Below are 25,087 nucleotides of genomic sequence, written 5' to 3'. Positions count from 1 at the left end.
GCAGAATTCCGTGACTGTCACAAACTGGGACCTGATCGCGCCTTCAGTGAAATTCAAAGGTTCATTTCTCAGGCTTGAAGCCGTTAGTGAACTGAAGCTGAAATATGACCAGATGATTTATGACGACTCACAGAGACGCAGATTTTCAGTGTTTTACACTCGAATTGCTCTCCTTTCTCTTTGCCGGCCAGCAGGGCGGGGACTGTCTTCGCATTACAAACAACAGTAACAAGGGTGTGTTTGATTTATTAACTGCTGAGCCCCGGAGGATTGTAGACCAGCGACATCCTGCAGGACCAAAGGGATTGTTTCCCTTTTTTTTATTAAGTTCCATATACATCAATATTTCTTCAGTTGTAATACAAAAAAAAAAGGAAAAGAAAATCAAATCAAAATCTGATGATTTTTTTTTGTGTTTTTTTGTTTTGTTAAACAAACAGGGCAGGAACCTTCAAATACATCATCGTTCTCAGTCACTACTGCAAAGCAACTCATTTACAATAGCTTATTACTTTCAGTAGGTTATAGAAGTTTAACCAAGCAGACTATCGATGTCCAGATAATTAGTACTTAAACGATCTTTCATGCCACATCAGACTAAACAATGAGTGGAAATGGGAGAAAAAACATTGCTCCCCCTTCTCATTTAATTTAGTTTTGAAGTTTAGATTCAATAAACTTATATAAATGTTTAAATTAAAAGAAAAAAATGCAGTCTTTATTTAATTATTTTATTTCTCATATATTTCATTTTCAGCTCCCAGTTTAATAAGAAAATTATCTTGAACCGTTTCCTTAATGTCATAACTGGAATTTTCTGTTGCAATTTAAAATTCATCTAATAGTTTTTAGTTCTTATCAAAATTTATACTTTATAAACTTCGTTTTATAATTTTTCAAAAATATATATTTTAATTTAACTTTGTATCTTAAATATTTCTTGTTTTCTTTATTGAAATTTTTTTTTCTTGAATCTGATTTAATATTTTTAAAAGCTTGTGTTTTATATTTTAACTTTTTCTTTTACATTTGTCGGTCATTTGGAACAAATTTAATAACACCTCAATGCACCCTGTCACTTTTGTATACCACGACATATGAATGAATACATCCTTTTGTATTCATTTATTTTCTATATTTATCTTTATCTTTATACCTCTATATCTATCTATTTATCTTAATATTTATCCATCAATATCTATTTTTCTACACTAATTTTATTGAAGTGCTTGATGTTTGTTGTATAGTTTCTGCTATGACAGCTCAATTTCCCTCTCGGATTAACAAAGTCTCTGATTCTGATTCATGTTTATTTTTGTTTTACATTTTGTTTTGTTTTAAATTTGTCCACTTTTTCTATTGTTTATTTAAGCTTTTGTTAAACAGTTTGTTTTATTTTATTATTGTTTATTCGTCTAAAGTTTGGGTATTTTTGTTCAGGCGGACAGGTCCTGCAGGATCACTGAATTCTTCGGTACGTATTTTTCTGTTACACCTCAGCGCTCTCACGCTCGACCTGCGCGTGCCCGCCGTCGCGGTGCCCTGTCCCTTTAAGAGCCTCGTGTTGTTACAGGAAGTGTGAGGGGTGTTTCCAGCTGATCTGAACAACAGGAGGACCGGAGTCTCCCTCAGCAGTCCGACCTGTCTGTGCTTTTTTCGGGCACCTTAGCAAAGCTCGCCGGTCCTGACCTCCGGCGGCTCCTTTGCGCCGCGAAGAGACAGTCGTTCCGGGGTAAATCAGGAGGAGAGCCGGGGGCTTATTCTCGTCCGATAGCCGTGAGCCGGGGCCGTCGGAAGCTGTTAGCTCGGACTGTCATGATCCCAGCTCGGAGATGGCGTCCTTCCCCGGTTTGTGTAAGGCTGTCGGGCCCGCGGAGGAGGAGAACGGGGAGCTGGACGGATCCCTGCAGCAGATGCTGAAGGCCATCGCGGACGAGAGGAGCCGCCTGAACAGCCGACAGGAGATCAGCGGCATCGGTGAGTGTCTGCGGGCTTCTTCGTATCCACACAGGCAGCACCTGAACTCCCGTGAGCAGGGATGAGCCCTCTGACGTGTTTCAGGCTGGCTCTCATTTATCTGTGGGTCTGGTTTACTTTGGAGCAGGGCTGGATCTATCTGCTGAAGGCCCCCGGGGCTGTACTCTGGTGTTGGGACCCCGTGAAGACCCAAACACAGTGCTCTCCTCGCTTTCAAACCCAGCAGATGTTTCCATGTTTAAGCATTGGTGGACATTTCTTTAAACTAAAAACTAAAGACAGGTGCGAAAAGGTTTTTTAGTTAACCAAAAAAGTCTAAAAATGCACATGCTGTTCAAACAGGGTTCGGGCTTAGAGCCACAGCGCACAGTGGAGTTTTAAAAATACAGTAAATAACTGTCAATGTTAAATAAGAAATTGCAGGTCCTCTAGTGTCCACCAGAGGCTCCAGCAGTGAACAAATGTCCAACTTTACAGCAGAATAAAAGCCCCAAAATATTGGAGTGATTATAAAATAATGATCTGAAGGCAGCTTTGATCAATAAAAATAATAACTGAATTAATGTAATGACATTTATGGTTAATTTTCTAAACTCTGAGCTCCACAAAGGTCAGAAATCTGTTTTCTGAGGAGGACCTGAATGTCTCCTGTAATGACCTCAGCTGCCGTGGATCCTCCATCTCTATGTTTCTCTTTTTTGCAAGGACTGTGTCGAGTCCTCGTGACTGCCTTGTCGCCCGGTCCTCGTCACGAGCCTCGTTGAAAATAAAAATGAAAGTTGATCTTTGCTCCGGCCTGCGTTTGCCGCCAACATCGTCGGAGCGCCGCTCCGCCTGTTTCTGCTGCTCATTTGTTCTGATGGATAAATCAATGAAGCTCTGTTCACAGCACATGACTTCATCACAGCAACTTCACTGTCATCACCAGGAGCAGAGCAAATGTTAGACACTGCAGTGCTACCTCTGCTTCGTGTCATCATACAGTCTCGAGCCAGGCCTCATTTCTTTCTTTCTTTTCCACTGTATTAAACTAAATAGAAATCAGAGTTTGTACAAATCTGATGAGCTTGAAAGCTGATCTGTGGTCTGACCACATTATTTCCTCCTGTCATTACAGAGATGAGCCTGGTCTTGGGTCTTTTCAGATTCTGATCATCTGCTGTAGATGGTTTTTAGGCCTCACTCTTCTTCTTTTGTCCTTCACTTGTCCACTTTTCCTTCTTTTAAAATAAATAAATAAATAAAATTATTTTTCTATTTTTTTTTTTTAGGACACACCACGCTGAGATAATCTAGGTCTTCAGCTCTTTGAAAATCACCTTGTTAGTACAAAAATCGTATCGATGTTAACCTGTTTTATCTTTGGCACATTCTCATTTCTTTAACAGAACTAAAGAAATGAAGTGTTTCAGGGATCATCTGGTAATAAAAGACATGATTAAATGATTTGTTGCTCAGGTGGCCATCATGTGCAGTTGCAGCACTGGTTCATCCTTGAATTTGGAGCCTTTTCATGTTTGAATGATTCACAGGTCAGAGTTCAGAGGATTAACAAACACGATCCTATGGAAATGCTCTGGTACGAGGACTGGACTGAAAAGAAGTGAAAAAGCAGCCAGTGTCCAAAGAAGAACTTGTACTGCTGTTTAAGAGCACTTTAAAAATTCACAGAAACTCTTGACTCCTTAAAAGCAAAATATAATGAGTTTTGGCTCAAGACTTCTGCACAGTATCGCAAACTAAACATTGGGTCTTCGAGCGTTGATCACATGAAACATCCTCAACTTAAATAATAATGAAACCAGTTGATGCAGTTTGACTCTACGTGTTCCTCAAGGCTGTGGCTTCAACTTCATTATTCATGGTTTTATAATACAGTGGACCGTTTATTAGCTGAACTCAAGGAGAGAAAGTCAGTCTGTGTTAGTTTTATATTTAAGGCCACAAACACAATTATTTAAACTGAGCTAATTTTTAATAGACTCTGGATTAGTTTACAGTGACACAGATCTATTTTTTCTGAATAAGAGCAGGTTTCCAGACTAATCGATCGATAACTTAAATATCGTAGAGAAGAGGAGTCTGTGGATACGTCACAGCGTGTGTGTGACACCTGCGGTATCACACACACGCACCCCTGTGGTGTCACACAGGGCAATATTTAACGGTAAAGACTGTACAGTGGGGCTGCAGGTGCTCCTGTTTCTTCATGCAGACTCTGTCGTGTCCTTGGATGCTCCTCTGCAGGCGGCTGGTGGTGACTCAGGTCTGATCCGACAGTGACTCAGGTCTTTGCTCTGATCACAGAATAACTCGGATCAGTCTCTCAGACGCAAAAACATGGTGATGTCGCTAAAAGCATGGTGAGTATATAAGCTCACACACAGCTGACAATCACGACAGCTGACTCAATAAGGAAACTGAGGTTTTTCACATTAAAAGCCTAAGGGATGTGCTTACAGTTCTGTTTTTGCTCGTTTACACAGTAAGAATTTATTTTATTTTAGCTTTTATGATAAACCATGAGCTGAACATGCTTCAGATATTTCACTTGCCAAGCTCTTCACAGGAAATGATAACCAGCTGCCTCCCTCCTCCATGTTGGGGAAACGTCCTCCAGCTCGCCGCTGAGCCATCACTATCAGACCGTGGGCGGAGAGGCTCTCTGGAGAGTCAGCTGAATGAAAACACGGGAGAGGAAGGGGAAAGGCGAGCTGAGTATAGCGGCTGAACTTTCAAAATAAGAGCATAAATCCATTGCAGCTAGCGTAGCTCTTGGGGCAAAGCTCCACCTGGGCAGTCCACACAGGTGAGGTCTGTGTGTGGTGACAAGTGGCATGATGTCAGCTCCGGCAGCACCTCTGCTGGGTTAATGAGCAGCTCAGAACTCTGGGTGTGACTATTATTCTGCAGCCACACCTGAATAAACACAGCTGCTGAAAGTTTGATAGAAAATAGAAAAACATGGAGGGCGATTAGACCGCCTCGGTGCTTTTTATCGGTTGGTGGCGGCTCGTATAATTTGAATACGAGCTCTTATTTGAGAATTCACGGTCTGAACTATAAATACTCGCTGAGGCAGTGAAGCGGCAGCCAGGCGAGGCAGAGAGATGAACATGAATGATTTAGCTTTAATTACCTCCTGCTGTAAATACTCTGACATCAGCGCAGCTTTCACGCTGACGCTAACGGTGAGAGCGTCCATCGATCGTCTGAGATCTGCTCTTCAGGAACTGTGGTGCAGAGTTACCGCCGATCTGACCGTGACTCGCTCTCTGCTGACAAATTATTACAAATCCTGCTAAATATTTAATGAGGCCGCAGTCCGAGTCCGCGCAGAGGTGGTTGAAGTGCTCCAGTTTGTGTCTACGTGCACATATGTGTGTGACCGCAGGACGTCACAGCAGCTCCAAGCTGTGTACAGTCTGTCTGTGGAGTGGACTGTTGGAGCCAGACTGTAAAGGTTTAATGTACAGGACCAGTTGTTACCGTCGATTTCCTTTAATAAGCGAATGGAAACATCTCAGTGCTGCGTTTATTTAGCCGATTGGTTTTTAGCTTTAATTTATGTAAGGCTGTAAACTTTGAACTTCTAGACAAAGGTTTTTGTAATTTGTTTAACAAAAAGTAAAATCAGACCTGTTTGGATCATTTTCAGAGTAGCTTTGCATGATTCACAGTTTAAAATAATCCTGTATTTATTCCCGAGCCTTGCTTTAAAACTGTATTTCCCAGATCGTTGGTGAGTGGTTGCTTGAGGTCACTGGCTGGTTTCAGCGAGGGTGACAGCAAAACAAACCTCCCTGTGGCTGCTTTGGTCAGTAGAAGATTGCTGCGGTCTCGTGTAGCTGGTGTGAAAGAGTTTCACTCAGTGTGTCTGCAAACACAAGTGTGACACTGGAAATGTTCCTTACCACTGTGACTTTAGTGACCCTCAGTGCGCTCAGAAAGAACATGTTGATTATATTTAAAGCACAGTCTGTGTAACCTTTTAATTTAATATTCCAAATATTTCCACCCAGCTTTGGGTTTGCCTCCAATGTTGGAGAGGAAGCTAAGCTTAGCTGTGTTGGCTTCATCACGTCAAAGTCAGCTTTGTGGTCGTCATACTGATGCTCAGCTGGATGGTACGCCAACGCTCTCTCAGCTGCCGTACAACATCTGTGACATGCAGATTGTATCAGAGCAGAATGAGCGCTGGCCAGTCAAAGGTTGTAGGTGTGAGTATTTGCATTTTTCTTTAAGTACATTGGAGCTTAATTACGAAGCACTTTCAGACACTTGGCCTCAGTGGCTCAGGCGTTGCAGAGAGTCTCGCTGGTTCATTCGGCGCTGGTGCGTGCACTTTGTTCATCCTTTCATCCAGGTCACTGGAGCTTCGAAAGCACATCACACAGGATTATATAACTGTCATGAAAAATGCAGCAGGCCTACCACGGCTCATGATATTTCTACCCACTGCTGCAGAGAGATTTGGGGTGATTCAGCTCACTTTCCTCAGATGATGAGTGATAGTGCGCCGGGCTTCATAACACAGTTGATGTATTTTTAAAATGGCATATGCAGCTATAAATAGAGCTGGACTTTTATCAACGTCCCAGAGGCTCCTGCAGAACTGTACTCTGCTTCAGTCAGCTGTGAGCCTTTAACACCTTTAAACAACACTCTGAAGCCCAGGTGACATTATAACAAGATACAACAAGATACCTGGGTGAGTTTAAACTAAATGACACTGTTCAGCACATCAAGGCTGACTCATCCTCGACTCAAATCAGAATACATTTCCTTGAATGTAATTCATACATTACAGTGAGCCTTCACGAGATGATTTTGTCTTTTACTGTTCTCTGGTTCATGACGTCATCATCTTCACCTTCGTTGCAGTGTGAAGCTGTGATTTCAGGGATCTGCAAGTGGGGTTATGTCACACTCAGACATGGTCACAGTTTCTGTCATAAAATCTTTTCATGAAAGACTTGATCTAATCGATTATGCGGACTGCTTAGTATGACATGCGTGGTAGCTAGTGATTTTCATGATCATGTCAGCAGAAGTGGTTCATATGGGACTCAGCAGGGTCATCGACATATGTCATGAGAAGTTGTTGAAGACCCCAAAAAGTTTGAACATGCTGGTTTTCAGTCAGGATGATGTAAGGCAGCGCTGGTTTTCTTTCATTCGTGTGTGTGTGTGTGTGTGCGTGTGTGTGTGTGTGTGTGTGTATATATTTTTTTTAAATTTAACCTTGATTTATACAGGTATTCCCATTGAGACACAATATCTCATTTACAGGAGAAACCTTTTTTGGACAAACAATTATCACACCAAAGGAAAAAAACAACTTTTTAGTGGGATTTAAAGAGAGCTGGGGGCTCTCTGGGTAAGTTTGGCCATTCTTTGGGTGGTTGGAGTGGTAATAGAGGTCCTTAACATCCATTAGGTGGTTTACGTTGTCATCAGGAGAAACTGAAACATGCTAGTCTTTTAGTGGCATGTTATGTGGTGTCGCAGCATTGGTCTTCTAAAACATTTAGTGGTCATTATCATTCCTGATCTGAACCATTGGTTCAGTCTTCTGCATCTGACCATAACTAGGCTGATCTCGTATATCCTGAACCTGCCGTGGTTAGTTCCTTTAGGAGGTTTTAGTAAGATTTCAAGACAATTGTAGTCAAACTTTTGTTGGTTCCAGCGGCAAGAAAGAAGGTTTGAGTTGCCATTAGGGAGGTTTGAAGAATCCTTTGGCTCTAATTATAAATGTGATTCAATAGGTAGTTTTAGGAGTTCTAGAGAAAATGTAGGTGCTTCCTTTAGGTCTATATGTGGTTCAAGTTCTCTTGTAGGAGGCCTTTGGTATAGTTTAGGTCAGGGGTGTCGAACTCCAGGCCTCGAGGGCTGGTGTCCCGCAGGTTTTAGATATCGCCCCGTTTCAACACACCTGAATCAAATTATTAGTTCATTACCAGGCTTCTGGAGAACTTCAAGACATGTTGAGGTGATAATTTAGCCATTTAAATCAGCTGTGTTGGATCAAGGACACGTCTAAAACATGCAGGACACCGGCCCTCGAGGCCTGGAGTTTGACACCTGTGGTTTAGGTATTGTTGGAGTCACTACAAGGTTGTATGGAGCCTTTATTGGTCTCTGTTCAGGTTTTCAGTGGTTCAGGGTTTGCTCTCTCAGATGATTTTTTTTTTTTTTGTTTTGTTTTAGGAACCTTTCGGATTTCTAGAGTTATCCCAAACACAGTCGTCTGGGCTCCAGAGTTTCACAGCAAATACTCCGAGGATATTTAAGGATATTGGTAAACAGCTACACCTCTGGCATGATAGGTGGATCTTAAATGCAAAATCTGGGCTGTTTGGTGTTCACATGTGATTAAAACAACAGCCAACAACACAAGGTGTGGCAACAGTTGACGCTGCACCGTCATCAAAACCCTGGAAGAATGTGGTTTGTCCTTCCTGCAGAGCTGCCGTTTTAAAGTACCAGAAATTAAAGGACTGATGGTCAAGTATGAGATGCTGAGGTTTAATAAACTATGCTGGCTGTGAGGCATGGTTTAAAGTTACTGAGTCATTACTCTGACTGTAGTTACCTGATATTGGAGCCTGAGTTAAGGATTTCTTTTGGCTGGTTCAGTGCTTCCTGTTGCTCTTTGGAGCTTCTTCTGCTTGGGTTGCCAGCAGGTCGTGTTCACTGACTCACCCCCCGTCTGGGGAAAACATCCCTCATGCCAAGCGTGACTGGATGAAGGCCAGAGGTCACTTCCTTTCTACAGCCAGCGGCTCTGCTTGGCTGCTGCCTTAGCTTGGAGGTGTTGACTTGTGTGAGATGTGAACAGCTTTAAGCAGCAGCCTAAACATTAATTCACACACTTGAGTTTCAGCTGTAAACTCTGAATAATGACTGCTGACATCGGGTACTAACACCACAGAGGAAGTCTTAGTCCTTTTATAGGAGCGCAGAGTTAAACATGAGTAATTCGGAGAGGCTAGACAACAAGACCACAAACACCCATCTTGGGGTGCTTGTCATCAGAGAAGCTTAATTACTTCTGCAGTAATGGTCTGTATTTATATAGCGCTTTACTAGTCCCTAAGGACCCCAAAGCGCTTTACATATCCAGTCATCCACCCATTCACACACTGGTGATGGTAAGCTACATTGTAGCCACAGCCACCCTGGGGCGCACTGACAGAGGCGAGGCTGCCGGACACTGGCGCCACCGGGCCCTCTGACTACCACCAGTAGGCAACGGGTGAAGTGTCTTGCCCAAGGACACAACGACCGAGACTGTCCAAGCCGGGGCTCGAACTGGCAACCTTCCGATAACAAGGCGAACTCCCAACTCTTGAGCCACGATCGCCATGTCAGTTCTTTATGAGATGTTTATTTATGAGAAGTACCATTTAAAAGAAAAAAAAAGAAAAAATTGTATTTACCTACCAGAACCAGTGATAAGTATTCATTTATTTCCATTATTTGCAGGTTTATTCAGACTCGTCCTCTCAGTCACTCTAAATTAAACCCATAAGAAGTGTTTGTACAATTACTCTGGTTTCATCTTCATCTCAAATTAAATTAAAGCCTGAACAAATCAAAGCAAACGAAGTTTATCCTCCTGGACCGACATAGAGTTAAACTAATTCATTTAATATCTGTGAAATTTAATGAAATGCCAATACACCATCATGGAAGGGCTTTATACCCACATCATGTGGGTTGGTTACTCCTCGTCATGCTGTGTCTCCTTTAACTTTGTACTGATCTTAGAATATTTAGAATTTGATTTTAATTTTAATTGGATATACAGCAAAAGAAAATAAAACGCTACTTATAAAATCTAGAAACAGAATAAAATCTTAAAGTCTGATCTTTAGAGAGGGGGACTTTTTAAACAGATGGGAGGTAAAATAGACAATATAGATATATTTATAGCAGAAGGTAATTAAACATTAAACAGGCTAAAAAATAACTGCGGACAGCCGTGTTAAAACTTTTACAGCAGAAATAAAGATGTTTACACCCTGATGCACAAACTGTTTTGGTTTCTAGAGAGAAGTTCCAGCTTCACAACAACTTTTGCCAAGGAATAAAGAGGAAGTAAAAGAGAGGAATAGTAAGAAAACTGTCACTATTTGCAGATGACAGTGTTATTTATTAGAAAAGAGGAAGATTGTAATTGTTTATCTGAGACTGTAATATCAGGAGTCAGAAACAAATATAACTTGTATTAGGGCTTAAAGTTTGCATGATTAGGGGCGTGGCCTCTTTAACTGACTGGGTGGATGGTGACACAGATGGCTGGAGCTGCTAGCTGTCTGCTAGGCTCCACCTCAGCTAATTGGAATCACTGAACTGGCCCTCTGGATCATGTTTGTGCTGTTGGAGCCTCAAGGATCTCAAAACTGGATTATAGATGGCAGACAGTTGGTGTCGTAAGCCACCGCCTCTGTTCAAAGATTGTCGTTCACAATGTACATAGATGGCTTCTTTCACTCATCTTTCAAACTATCTGTACTCTGTCCAAGATGTGAACATTGGCATCCTCGAAAGAGTGACCTTTGTCCTTTAGATGCAGATGGACAGCCGTGCCTTGTCTCGTCGAGTTGGCTCTTCTATGTTGTGTCATGTATTTGTGAAGTGGCTGTTTGGTCTCTCCAATGTAGAGGTCTGGGCGTTCCTTGCTACACTGTACAGCATGCTCTACGTTGCTAAGTTTGTGTTTAGGAGTTTTGTCTTTGGGATGAGTCAGTTTTTGTCTGAGTGTGTAGCTGGGTCTGAAGTACACTGGGATGTGATGCTTGAAGAAGACTCTTGAGTTTTTCTGATAAACCGGCAACATAGGGGATAACAATGTTGTTGAGTTTGTCTTTCTGATCCTCCCTAGATGGCGTCTCATCTTCTTTTCTGCGCTTCTGGTGTCAGAAATAACTTCTGACACCAAAACACAAAACGTTAGCAGCTAAAATACAAACGCCGAGGCTTCTAAATGTGGCGTGGTGTCACAGTGGCTTTGTGGTCCACAAAGAGTCCAACTCAACAAGAGCCAATCACAGACAGGAACACACACACACACACACACACACACAGCTCAGCATCGATGTGTTTAATTTAAAACATGTTAAACTGTGTGAGGAATCAAAGTTCACCAGTTTTCTTTAATTAAATCAAAATTAGCAAAAACTCTAATGAGCGTTAATCTTAATTGGCTCCGGTTCAGCCGTCTGACCCGCTGACCTTCTCCTGCTGCTCTCCAGGTTTATCTGCAAGAGAAGCTCTCGCAGGAAGTTTAATTCAATGCAGAGTCATTCTCTGGCAACTGCCTGACAACTGTTGCTAAGCAACAAGGCAGGTGCCTCCGGCCTGTAAAAAGGTAGCAAAGAACCCGGGGTGACGGAGGACAGGGGGTCGATACCGAGTGAAACACAGAGCGTCAGTATGAAATCGATTGGTGTCTGTATCCTCTCACACTCGGCCCTGTTTGATCCTTCAAAATAAAAGCGTGTCTAGTAATCCAGCAGCCTGTGAATAATGCATGAGCTGATTTTATTGGTCATAAGGAAGAAATAACTGTGGATCTGAACAAAAGCTGGAGCTGAATAATGGAATAATAGATTTTAGAGACAGAGTGTGAACAAAGCACACTTCCTCTGAGCTGCTTTCAGACATTAAACACTCACTGACACCATATTCACAGGGAAAGGCCTTTGAAACGTTTAAGTCCAGGTTTAGTGTCAGTGCTCGGGTTTTTGAAGCCCGTCTGAATGAAAAAGGTTATTTTAATATTTAATTTTTGTGGAACAGTTTCAGATTTCGTGATGTCACAGTTGTAGTTAAAGCTTTTATTGAAGTGCAGACCTTGAACCTGGATGTTTGGTTAATTAATCATCTGATTGTTTCCCGTGGCTGCAGGTTGGTTTAAACCTCTGAGGAGCACTGCTGTCCTAAATACCACTTGTGTGCTGCTTGACATCAGCAGCTGCTGGATTCTGTCCATAGATCAGTAAGATCGGTGCTGATGTTGGATTAAAAATGACTGAACTGTCACGGCTGTCTGTTATGTTCCTCGATATGAGTAAATAAATGCTCATGCATGTATTTTTGCTGAAGGAACTCTTGTTGCCGAATAGTTTCTTCCCTTTTTCTGTTTTTGTTCCTCTGAAAGGCCAAAATTTATAAAGAAGCTTGAACTGAGGCCAGATTTCGTTAGCAGTTGAAGAACAAATATTTTTTCCTCGAGCAGCCGATCACTCTGTAAGTGTAAGGTAGGAATCACTGGACGTGTTTCAGGCTTCTCTAGTCTCGCCTTTCCTTCGTTTTAAACGCTGTGATGTCACACAGCACCAAAATGTATTCATTTATTTAGTTATTCAACGTTTGAAACATCTGTCATGTCACAGTTGGTGACAGCTGTTAGCCAATTAGATAATGCTATGCAAATATCATGAGAGAGCAATATGTGCATGAAATAAACTGTCGGCTTTTTTCTAACTGCCGGACTCGGACCGTAAGTGGAGAAAAATGGTGTATGTACAGTACTTGACTACACACTGCAGCTCTTAACAGTCAGGAACACCCACAACAGTAAGGAACGTGAATCCTGTCAAAGTGGTTTTTGTTGGGCAGTCACACATATGTCAAGTACTTTTACTGTGAAAGGAAAGAACAGGAAGATGCCCATTCCATACATGTGTACAACAAAGCAACAAGAAAAGTAAAGGATAGACGTAGCTTCTAGGTCTTAAATCTGCATTCTGCACCAGGGGCAACGATTGCCTAAAGGCTTCTGGTCCCATAAACGTTGATGGGAAAACACGTAAACACCCTCCTCATGAGTCGCGATAGTTTCAGTAACATTGAATAAAACATGGAGTTACTTGAGTAAAATTTGGTCATTAATGACGTCGGGACGATTATGTGGTGTGCGCCAGCGAGCATGCTCAGACAGTCATGTCTAATCCATCCCAGTCATTTACTCAGAAATCGTTCCACAGACTGTTTAAAAATCTGCATGAAGCTGCTTTAAACTGAATTCTCCTGCTGACTTGTTGTTTTGACCTTGTGTTTCTTGTCTCTGCAGGCTGTTTTAAAGATGACCGCATCGTTTTCTGGACCTGGATGTTTTCCACGTACTTTATGGAGAAGTGGGCGCCGCGACAGGACGACATGCTGTTCTACGTCCGCCGGAAGCTCTCCTACGTCAGCGCCGACAACAGCGAGGGCAAGAAGGTGACATGACACTTGATGTAAAGAGTCATCATCGCTCACGTTTCAGACATTTGCAGAGCACCAGCAGAGCCTGAGGGCCAGGATTCCAAAATAAAAGGTTTCAGAGAAACGTGAATGAGGCGGTGAGACATGATGGATGTGAGGCTGCATTTGTGTCTCTGTTGGTGAATAATAGATGGCTTGCTGGTCTGGATGTGGAGCAGCATTAAAATAAACCATGTTCAGGCTCCCTGTGAGCTGCAGTGGTTGTGTAACGTTGGTGTTCATGTGAGGATCATTCAGAGGGGGACTTTGACCCACCATCGCTCCCTTGCCCTGAGCTTTCCTACTACTTTTATTGTGAAAATGCAGAGTTTTTCAGACCCTTTCCGGCGTCTCCTTTATTTATTTGTAGTTTTTTGTATTTTTACCTTCGGTGCACCTGACCTGTGAGTTTTTGGCCCATTAAATGACATATTGCAAATTTTGGATGTGGTTATGATAGTTTGTCCACCACAGGAGCAGAATATGTGACAGAAAAAAGGAAAATCAGAGAACTAAACTTTAACCACTGAGACGTTGGCTCGGTTATCCAAAGCACCGACCCAGAGTGGTTACATCTTTCCCACAATCAACCCTGAAAAGACCCTAGAGGACTTCCTGCTCTCTGAGGTGCTCACACTTTCCTCCGTGGCTCTGGCCTTTGACAGATCTGATGATTAGATTTATCTGAGTCTACAGCAGAGCGGCTTCGCCCGCAGGTGGACAGTGTGGTTCATTTTTACTGCAGCGTCCGTGGCTGTCAGTCAGACTAACAGCAGATCAGACGATACAGACAGCAGACGCCATAACAGCCGGCGAGATGATCGGCAGCGACAGCAGCCATCAGCTTCCCATCACTCTGTCCTCTGAAGAATGCAGCTTCAGTCACAGGAACAGAACCTGAAACAGAGCAGATCAGAAAAACGATGAAACCAGCTGATGAGACAGAAGCATTAGTCTCAGTAACTGAAATTAATCTGAGGTTAACTTATTATCATTTTAGTTTTTGTCTTTGTGATCAAACGTTTAAACCTGCAGATTTCTCATGATGCCCTAAATCTCAGCCTCGTCCTGCTCTTCATCTCTGGTCGTCATAATTATATTTTATAAGCTCAGGCTCTGTTCGTCCTTCATCCCCCTGCTGTGTCCAGGTCACTGCTTCCTGTCCCAGAGCAGAAACAGCTCTGGGAACCTTTCTCCTTCACATTTGTAATGTTTCCAGGGAAAACTTATTTAAGCTCAGGAACTTTTTTCCAGCATTTGTAAGTTTAACCAGCTGTGAGCATCAGTGCGAGTGTGAACAACCTGCAGCAGACACCAGCTCCTCTGCTTCTGATCATTCAAAAAGTGCATTACAGGTGATCTTTCAGCTGGCATCAGTGTGTGTGACGTGTGATTTGACCTTTGGAGGATTTGTGGGTTTTGGTTCTTCTTCATTGGTTTCATGTTCTCTGATGGACGCCTGGAGCTTCAATCGCTTTAACCCTTGGAGTTTGCGTGATGTCAGACTGAACATCTGGACCAGAAATGGTTCATGACATCAAACTGAAGAAGCTGCACCTGGTTTAAGATGTGAAATCAAAATGGCAGCTGCCGTAAAGCGGGTCACGCTGCTGTGACGTGTTTGCTTCATCGTTCAGGTCAGAAAATGTTCATGAAGTTTGCATTGCTGTGAAATCAGGATCATAATCTCCTGCAACACACACACACACACACACACACACACACACACAATGGAAAACTAGAGTCATTTGACCTGAAATGAGCTTTGTGTTTCTGCTGAATCAGCGTCACTTTTTCAGTTTCAGTTCGTCAAAGCAGGAGGATCTGAGGCCACATAAAAACCACACACACACACACAAGCGCTTCACAGGGAAACCATGACGACCGCTCCTACGCTCTAAATGGTTTCTGAGTGATATGAAGGCTGGCTTGTGGAAAACTTGTATTTCCCTCAAGACCAGAGAAATTCACCAAGTGGGCAAGGAAACGGTGGAGGAAGGAAGGAAGTATGTGTATAGGCGGGATGGATGGGGAAAAAGAGGAAGTAGGAGAGGGAATCTGGGAGGAAGTAAGGTTGAAGGAGCTGAGTCTGATGGTAAGTGTGTTCAGACGTGGTGCTGATGGAGGCTTTGTGCTGTGTTTCAGGTGGAGGTGGAGGTCTACAGGAGGGACTCCAAGAAGCTTCCGGGTCTTGGTGACCCCGACATCGACTGGGAGGAGAGCGTCTACCTGAACCTCATCCTTCAGAAGGTGCAGAGCAGTAAAGTTTAAAAAAAGAATCTTTTAAACTGTTTTTTGTTGTCCTCACTAACCTGACTCCTGCACCCTCTTCCAGCTGGACTATGTGGTGACGTGCGCCGTCTGCACGCGCTCAGACGCAGGAGATATCCACATCCACAAGAAGAAATGTCAGGTAGGCGCTCTGCAGCAGCTCGAGCTGATGAAGCCACCAACCTTCTCTCATCCCACCCGTGATTTGTCTCATTTTATTTCCCCTCCTGTGCTCACAGGAAGTGTTCGCATCTCCGAGTAAACATGCCATGGACAGCAAAGGGGAGGAGTCCAAGATGAGCTACCCCAACATCTTCTTCATGATCGACAACTTTGAGGAGGTAAAAGGATGTTTTCAGCTCGTGCAGAGCTTCTGTGGTGAAACGTCTCTGAGCTCACAGTGCTATCACACTGAGGAGGGGAGGTGGGGGAGGAGTGAGGGCGGTGACTGCGCAGATTAGTTGATGAAGCGTGACTAAAAGCTCTCGGCCCATTTTAAAAACGAGCTTGTGCACAAGCGCAGCGTTTTTACCGCCACAAGCAGCAGAGTTCGTGCTGGGACAGAAACCGATGATCCTCCAAGGCAAGGGAAACGCTGCTGACCACAGTCACGAGTCGATGTTTCTGCTGCCGCACAGAAAGACACGGGACATTTGCAGGTGAAGTCATGTGACCTTCTGTTTGTGCAGGTGTTCAGTGACATGACGGTGGGTGAGGGCGAGATGGTGTGCGTGGAGCTGGTGGCGAGCGACAAGAGCAACACCTTCCAGGGCGTCATCTTCCAGGGCTCGATCCGCTACGAGGCGCTCAAGAAGGTCTACGACAACCGGGTTAGAGACCAGAGCGTACACCTGCACACATGAACACCTGCACTACACTAGCAGAAACATGCTACAGGAGTGTGAATGTGTTCTCATTTAGCATGCTCACATTTATGAAGTCTTGACACTTGGGCTAAGAACACCTGCAGACTCTGAAGCTCTCAGGTGTGATGGGTCAATCAACTGTCAGCAGTTTGACGTCCGTGTCGTGTTTCAGGTGAGCGTTGCTGCTAAGATGGCCCAGCGGATGTCTTTCGGCTTCTACAAGTACAACAACATGGAGTTTGTGAGGATGAAGGGGCCGCAGGGCAAAGGTCACGCCGAGATGGCCGTCAGCAGGGTGCCGACTGGCAACACCTCCCCCTGCGGCACCGAGGAGGACCAGGTGTCACCCATGCACGAGAGGGTGAGGGAGAAGATGCAGTTTAAATATTCGGTCTTGAGATTTTTCATTTTTTCCTCTGAATGTCTCCACAACAGATTTGAAGGTTTTGTTTTTGAACAGCTGTGTTCATGACCTCAAATGTGATTGAACGTAAGCACTTTACTGTAATACTCTGTGGAGAGGACGGGGACTGCTTTATGTCTCAAACCAAGTTTTTCTTCAGAGGATGAGACCAGTTGTGATTAGGTTGAAATCTGAGTTACCACAGAGAGGCTCGTGTGACCATCCACCACAGAACAACACTGCAGGTGGAGTTACAGTTAAATTGCTTTTTGAGCTGCTGAAGTCTGATCTCACTTTCATTCCCGAGGCCGATAAACAGTTTGAACCTTGTACTGAAGCCTGTGCTTGCTCTATAAAACCTCTTTACAGTAGAGGTGGATATGGTACGCTTAGCTTTATGTTGTGATAAAAGGATCATTCTGCATAAAATCAATCCATCCTCTTTTATAACAGTCTGTTTTACTGCTATCAGAGTTCCTTGGACACTTTTGTAATCATGTCCAGGCCTTTGTTCCTGCTTACATTAAAAAGAAAAGTGAATGAACAGCCCACATATCTCCACATCTGTGCATTAAAAGGGTTTTGATTGAATTGTCCAGTTACAACAGAGGACTGTAATCCCTCAGCAGCTAATTGAATGTTTCAGTTTAACCTCTTAAATGAAATCTGAAGGTCTTCACCTGAAGCTCATCTCCATCACAGAGCTGTGATGAAAACCTGCTCGGCTCGGGCAACCACTGGTGTGGTTTCACTTCTGTGTCCGAGATCTTTGAGAAGTAGAACAGAAAACCCCAAAACTCAGGAAGTGAGTCGAGCGAACGGCACGAAGCTCTGCTCAGACGAAATCAGGTCGAGATCAATAATACATGCAGCTGGACTGACTGTGCATCATTTAACAGCCGGGTGTGTCTCTCACAGAGACGTCTGCTGGAAGGAGAGCTCAGCATGAATCCACTCTTTGATTATTGATCTGAACAATAATTAAAAAAAAAAAAAAAAATTCACATGAACCAAAAAACCAAAGGATGTGACGGTGTTTACTGAAACAAGGACAGGAGCGATGGGAGAGCTGAAGGAATAAATTTACTCTGCTTAATTGGAGCAGCTCTTCCCCACAAATAAACTTCAAACTGCCCGACGTTCCAACAGGAAGCTCTCTGAACATCAGGACATCACACAGAGATGTAGAAGAAAACGTTTCAGCTGATTTCCAGCTAAACTTTCTCCTCATTACCAAAGAATCTGGTGCTGGTCAGGTGTGAATTTTAGGATATTTACACAGTTAATTGCTAATTAATTTTAGCTCAGGTTGGCTTGTGTCTCTGTAATACAAGCTGCATATCATCCCACCATCACCAGCAGGACAATGATGCACAATCAGCAGATTAAACCACTGATCACCTGTGGACCACAGACAGAAAAGCCTAGACTCCTGTGATGTTTTATTAAATATATAATCCACAATGTTGTTCCTGAAAAGGCCAAATTTCTCTGCTGTTCCAGAGTAAGATGTCCCTCAGGGTTCGACATTAGGCCTTCTGATATATATATTTTTTTACTTGAATAAGACTTTACAGCTGAACACAAAGTATACTTTTTTGCTGATGATGCCATCCTTTATGAAACCTTCTTTGAGCCCCTCCTCTTGGGTTTATTTGTGCCCCTGTTTTTAAAAACAAACAAAAAACCAAACATTTGCTCCTTTAGGGCTTTTAAATGTTTCGATCGATGGTTCCGATCTCTGTATGTGACTCACTTTATTAATGTGAAACTTCCCAACAAGACAAACAGTTTGGGTTTTAGAGAATTTCGTGTCCCTGCTCTGGTCACCAGCCGTACACTTACAGTACATCGGGAATTTAAGGTTGGATTGCAAACGAATAAAATGCAACTGAGGATTTCGGCCAGTGAAACATCTCTTCTGCCTCCCCGTCTCACTTCTGTATAACGAGGTCTCGGTGACATGTGATTAAATCTTACTTCCTGTGTGGACTCTAACCTGCTGTCCTTCCTCAGGTGACATCGTTCAGCACGCCTCCGACCCCGGAGAAGAACCGCCCCTCCTTCTTCTCGCCGTCTCTGAGGCGCAAGATGCCTCGAAACCGGATCGCTGAGATGAAGAAGTCTCACTCTGCCAACGACAGCGAGGAGTTCTTCAGGGAGGAGGAAGATGAAGGTAAAGACTGGCACTTCTGCCTCATTCCTGAGACGCTCACCACAAGTGTGGGTAAAGTTTTCCTGAATTAATTCAGTTTATTAATCAGGTTAGCTGTGAGTCTCTTTGTGATAACACAACATTAATAAAAGATCATTAAACAGTCGTTTCTAATATACAGCAGTTCTCAGCAGCAGGTTCAAAATCTCCTTTTCCCCCTGAAGTAATCAAAGATCCAGAAACATGAATGTGTCACAAACTAGCTACCTAGAGTTCTCAAAACAGATCAGTAAAGTTAATTAAATGTAACCTGTGCGGTTGTGGCTCAGTAAACTAAACTCGTCCTGGAATTCAGACTTTGGGTTCCTGGATGTTGCTTGGTCGGTTATGGGGAAAAAAACGCTACCCGATCAAATGTTGGCATGGTTTATGGTCAGAGCCACTATGATATCTGATCATCTTTGAACCTCCAGTAAGCAAACTTCCTGCTCCTCTGTAAGAAACCCAGCTGGAGAATTTAATGACAGTAAGTGTAAAATGGCGCCATGACATGTTCTGGTTTTACTTAAAGCTGAATTTTAACCCTCAGTGGGCAAAAATCTTTAATTTACTCTGTAAAACATTTAAGAGCATTACCAAAAATGGTTTATTAATAACATTTTTTTCAATTTCTTTCTTTTTTTTTTTTCTTTTTTTTTTGTGTTCAGATCTTCACACCACCACAAACCTCCGCTCGCGCTCGCTGTCGGGCACCGGGCGCTCATTGGTCGGCTCGTGGCTCAAACTGAACCGGGCAGAGGATTATTTCCTGCTGTACTCACACCTGACCTACGTCACCCTGCCACTGCACCGCATCACCACAGGTCAGAGGTCTCACACAGCACCACAGTGCCCTACTACCCTCTGCAGGGACACTGCGGGAACTGCAGGAAGTAAAGAATGACATTTTAAATTTATTTTAGGTCTCATTAATTCATAATATTGATTCTATTGAGGGTTACATAAAGGATAAAACCTGCCTTTGGATAATCTGCAGGATCATGTTTGTCTTTCATTGCCCAGCAGGAGATCATTAACATTGTTTTGTGTTGTCAGTGACAGCAGATGTGTGCTGATGATCACTGATGGATTGTGCGCGCTCTGTTATTTATTGTGTCTGTGTGTTTCAGACATCCTGGAGGTGAGGCAGAAGCCGATCCTGATGACATAGCATAGCTGGACTCAAAGCATCACTACGAAGTGCCTCCTGCATCAGGCCACCGAGACAACAGCAGCGCCCCCGGTGTTCTGACCGAGACCCGCAACCAAACAGCCGCTTCAACCGGAGACGCAGAAACGGCGTCAGAGGGACGACGAACAAACCAGCCATCCGAGAAGTGCCTCCGACTCTTTCGGTTCCTGCGGCCATCTCCACGGAAATGGGCCCGGAGTCAGGATCACATGACCTCTGCGTGAACTGACCGGAAATGAGAGCGAAGAATGTTTTTGTCTGTAAATACCTGCTGCTTTTCTCACAGACGCCTTGACTAAAGGTCGAGCTTTTAGAGACCGCCTCCTACTTCCTGTTCGGCTCGCTGTGGACTTCTTGTTTAAACTCCACCACGGGTGAAATTCTGGGTCACAGTGATTGTGTGAGAGGAAACGGCGGGGTCAAATCCACCTGACTTATACAGGAAGTGGTCGCTTCACTTCAGAATAAAACACCAACCTGTACAACTGAGTTCACAGTTTAAACCAAACGACATGTGATATGTGTCACATGACACAGTCAGTTAAGGATTCTGTCATAATCATTTTACAGGATTATAACTAAAGACAACAATTTTAAAAAGAATTCTAAGAATGATAATTTTTTCAACTAAGACATGACCCACATTTTCACAACACTTATTCAAGTTTTTCCCCTGTTTTTGTAGAGAAAACATGAAATATTTCATATTTATTTATATTTGTTGTTGAATTTTATTATCAGACATCAAAGATTTTACAGGAAAAGGTATTATAAAAATAATCATTTTTGTTCATTATGTTGAAAGTTTTCCCTTCTGAAAGAAAATGCATCTAAAGAATAGTTACATTTTCAGCTTAAGATTTCTCTCAGAATGACTCAGACCTCAGTCATTCACTAAGATCAGCAAACAGTAAAACGAGTCCTTCAGACACTAAAACCTAAAACTCTTTATTTAAACACTACTCGCTTCATGTTGGATTTTCTGAGTAAATGTGTTCTAATGAACCAAAAATACAGAAAATAAATACAGTTCTGGTGCTGAAGACCCAACTTCATCTTGTGCGTTCTTAATTTCTTTGTATATAATGAATTTTATAAGTTTAAGATGTGAAACTATAAATGTAAGTTATTATATCTGCGTTTTTCACAAATTTGTACTTCTGTCTTACCTTCCAGTGTGAAACACTTGGAGGCGACTTTTGTTGTGATTATATGAATAAAACTGAATTTACAGAAAATTTCCAACTAACAAAACGAGAATCTATTAAAGTCATTTTGAGAGAAATCTTGAATTATTTTAACTGGTGCAACATCATAAAGGCTAACGTTGAGTAATCCTGATGAAGAAATTCTCATATTTTATTCCAACACTCCAGAGTATTCACTAAATAGTTTTAACTTTTGTCTGTATGTACGTATGATTGAAAGCAACCCGTCTATAACATTTAATGGTAACTTTATGACAAGTGTTTTTAATACTAGCATTTATCGTCAGCGCTGAAGGAAATTTTTTAAAAAGAACTTTAGAACTTAAGATTTTTCACAAGTTTGTGCCATGAGTTTTCTTTCTGTTGCATTATCTCATTAAGCTCATTAAAAATATTCAGTTTAAAAAAATAAAACTTATTGTAAAATTGCAGTTCATGAATTGTTACACAAAATTATTTCAGTATTTAAATACTTGACTAAAATTAAAATTTTAAGTCCAAAATCTTTGAGTCTACTTTAAAGTTCAAATTAAAACGAGTTTGAATACAGATACAGCTTTAATTCTGATGACATGTTCAGTTTGGGATCATTTCAGTAGGACTTGTTGAACCATGATTCAGTATTTGACCCCGTCCTCGTGTCCTCGTCTTTATACGAAATCACTTTTTCGACTTTTCACGTCGACTCACTAAAGCGAAAAAAGGTAAAAGAAAAAAAGCAGCTTATAAAAACCAGCTTTTACTTTTTACAGATTTATTTTCAAACCTGCGGCTGAAACTGGACGAGACTTGAAAAACTGCTGAAGTTCCAGACGAAACTTTAAGGGAACAAAAGAAACTGAAGCAGCCGGCTGTTGATGTTAAAGTGACTCCCGGTTTTTGTCCCTCTGAGCTCCCGAAGCCTTAAACACACTGACTGTGTAACATCTCCTCTTTTCACTTCCTGTTTCTTTAAACTCACCTGTGAGACGTTTTAGACACACCAACCAGCCCAGGTTTCGAAGCGTCACCTGCTCCTCACCTGCATCATCAGAACACCAGAATCAGAATCACTCTGTGTGACTCACAGCGACTCCTTTTTCTATGTTTCCTGTGAAAACTTAATCTTTTTGGATGTTGGAAAAAGTTACAGCTGAGAAATGTTTTAAGAAAACTGGAACAAATTCAACACTGTAAGGAGGGGAGGGGGGCTAAAATTGAACTGAGTCTAGGTAAGTAAAAATTTTAGTTTTAAGGGCATTTATTAAAGAAAACTGCTTTTACCTCCTGAATGGAGAAAATCTCAGTAACCTCCTAAAAGTGAAAGCAATTTTACTCTAAAATTTCAAAGAAAAATGAATCTGTTTTTAAAGTAAGTCGTACCTTGAGAAAAAACTCCAACTCTGATCCAAAGTTTGTGATAAAATGATGTAATGTTATCATCTTACATTATTAAAATTAGTTTTAGATATTGGAAAAAAAATTTTCAAGAATACACTTTGAGGTTTTAATGATTTGCATGTACGCTGTACTACAAACACCTGGTGTTTTCAGGTTTGAGGGTGGAGTCAGATCAGCTGTTGGTGTTATTGATCAGATGTCATCAGTATTGGTTTGCTCTCAGATGAAGCCATCGTCGCTCAGAGTGTTTTCCTCCGTGTCGTATTGCACCTTTTTCTTTGTGTCAGTGTTTTTGATGTAGTTTATAGATCTCCAGCTGAATGTATCCACGCTGATTAACAAGCGCTTTAAGTGAGAGACGTTTGACGGACTGTGACGGTTTGCACTGTAAAACGCTTTTACAGCCTTTTTGGAAGCAGTTTGTTAAACTTTCTGTTGACGTGTTCATGCTTCCATCACAGCTTTTGTACACAGACACACTTAATGTGCATGTTTCTGTCTCTTCCTTTGTTTCCAGACTCTCTGTACATTCTCCTGCATTTATTTACTGAAATACACATTAGCAGAAAAACACCTCAATGTCAAGTCGTCTGAATTCAGCCCCACAGTCACAGGTCATTAAGGTGGACTTACTACAGTTACACTGAGCTGTGGTGAAGCCCTTCAGTGTAAACATGCTGTGTTAGGTCCTCCCCCTTTAAATACACCCTCTGCAAAAGCTATTTTTTCTGGTTGACCAGCTTTTGGAAGCCTGCCGAGGACCAGGTGTGGCTGTAGTAATGAGGGCACCAAAATAAATAACAAAAAAAACACTTTCCTTCCAAAAGTAGAAAAAAAACTGTCTTAGAAGCCTTGGATCACAGGGATTACTGTACACACGCCAACCTCAACTGGCCATGTTAACATCCACCACTGGAACTGTAGTGTGCAGAAGTCTTGAACCACTGCCTGTTTCTTTACATTTTTCTTCCTGAAGGTCTTTCAAAGTTCTTTGGACACTGGCGGCTTTTCCAGGTCTTATACTCGACAGTGTTCACAGGAGTGTGTTTGTGTTAAAACACAACGCTGACCTTTCACTCACGTGTCTACACGAAATAGACGACTCATTTGTTTAGATCACTGTTTGCCAAATGAAATGCAGTGGAAGATTATCTGGTTCCACCTGATTCTTAAGTGACCGGTGTAATGGGCAGAACAACTACATTCTCTTCCACTAGAGGGCAGTACAACTTCCTGCTCTAATTAAATGGGTTGCAAACTGCCAGTAAAACAGGCGACAAAGAAATTACATAGTGAGTGCGACAACACAGGGCGTAATAGCAATAGATAAATATTTTTTGGGGAAAAAAAGGTCCTGGAGAAAATTCCAACCCAGATAAGCCCATAGCATGAGTAGTGGTCACAAGAAAGCAAAACTGGTATAGTGGGGAGAAATCGATCCGATTCTGCTGGTGCGCTGGGAAAAATTATCAATATGCATTTTGTGACATTTGTTTGGTGGTGTGCCGTGTGATTATTATCATTTTTGTTAATGTGAAATATGTGCCGTAGTTCCTATATGTTGGGAAACACTGGTTTAGATTAAAATAGCAAACAACACTTTGACATAATATTTCTGCACCAGCAAACTGAAAACAATACATGATGTGCACTGTCCTTAAAAGCTGAGTAAACTGGACAAATGGAGGACAAAAACAAACAAAAGACAAAAAGTGTCAGGGAAAGGCGACTTATGAAAATGACACAACTGGACTGAAAATCAGAGGAAAACTTCTGATGGAGAGATGGATCGAAATCATTTTCAGTATGTACAGGTCATCAGGTGAGCTTTATTAAAACTGATGAATTATGAACATACACACATCTGATCAGCAGCAACATCACAATGATCCCAAACACACTGCCAGTGCAGTAAAAACACACCTGATAGTTCTGTGTTTCTATGTAAAACAGAATTATCCAAAGAAGAGCTGTGAAGCCTGCAGACGCAGAGATGACAAAGTTCAGACTGAAGAATAAAGGTACTTACATCAAAACTGTTTTTGCCTTATATTCTGTATTTTACATTTTTGTTTCTACACTTCAATAAATCACTGCACTGAAATGAAGCGAGTGCAAGAGTTTTCTAAAACTAAGAATGAGCATGAAAGTGTTACCTCATGTTCACGTGTTAAAGGCAGAGTTTGGGTTGCTTGTCGGGCGAGAAGATGCTTCATGCAGTTTTACCTCCTGATGTTGGCAGCAGTTCTGGTTTAAAGACTGACACGGCGCTCAGCTTGATTTCTCCCGGGACTATTAAACTGGAATTATTCTCAGCACTCAGCCCGTCAGGAGGGC

The 25,087-nt window shown here is 42.3% G+C and overlaps 1 protein-coding gene across 1 annotated transcript; it reads left to right on the top strand.

Annotated features, from left to right (window-relative positions):
- The first annotated feature begins 1,291 nt into the window (after positions 1-1,291).
- On the top strand, positions 1,292-23,323 carry kiaa0930. The gene is made up of 10 exons (XM_082509725.1): positions 1,292-1,977; positions 13,064-13,212; positions 15,382-15,486; positions 15,572-15,649; positions 15,747-15,848; positions 16,197-16,337; positions 16,546-16,734; positions 18,793-18,952; positions 19,639-19,794; positions 20,101-23,323. The coding sequence occupies exons 1-10, from the start codon at positions 1,833-1,835 to the stop codon at positions 20,139-20,141; spliced, it is 1,266 nt and encodes a 421-aa protein (XP_082365851.1). The 5' UTR covers positions 1,292-1,832; the 3' UTR covers positions 20,142-23,323.
- Positions 23,324-25,087: the final 1,764 nt, after the last annotated feature.

This window comes from Aulonocara stuartgranti (genome assembly GCF_965226115.1).
Source record: "Aulonocara stuartgranti genome assembly, chromosome: 17".
NCBI classification, from domain to species: domain Eukaryota; kingdom Metazoa; phylum Chordata; class Actinopteri; order Cichliformes; family Cichlidae; genus Aulonocara; species Aulonocara stuartgranti.
Note: the sequence above shows the minus strand (reverse complement) of the source record. Positions and strands in the feature narration are given on the sequence as shown.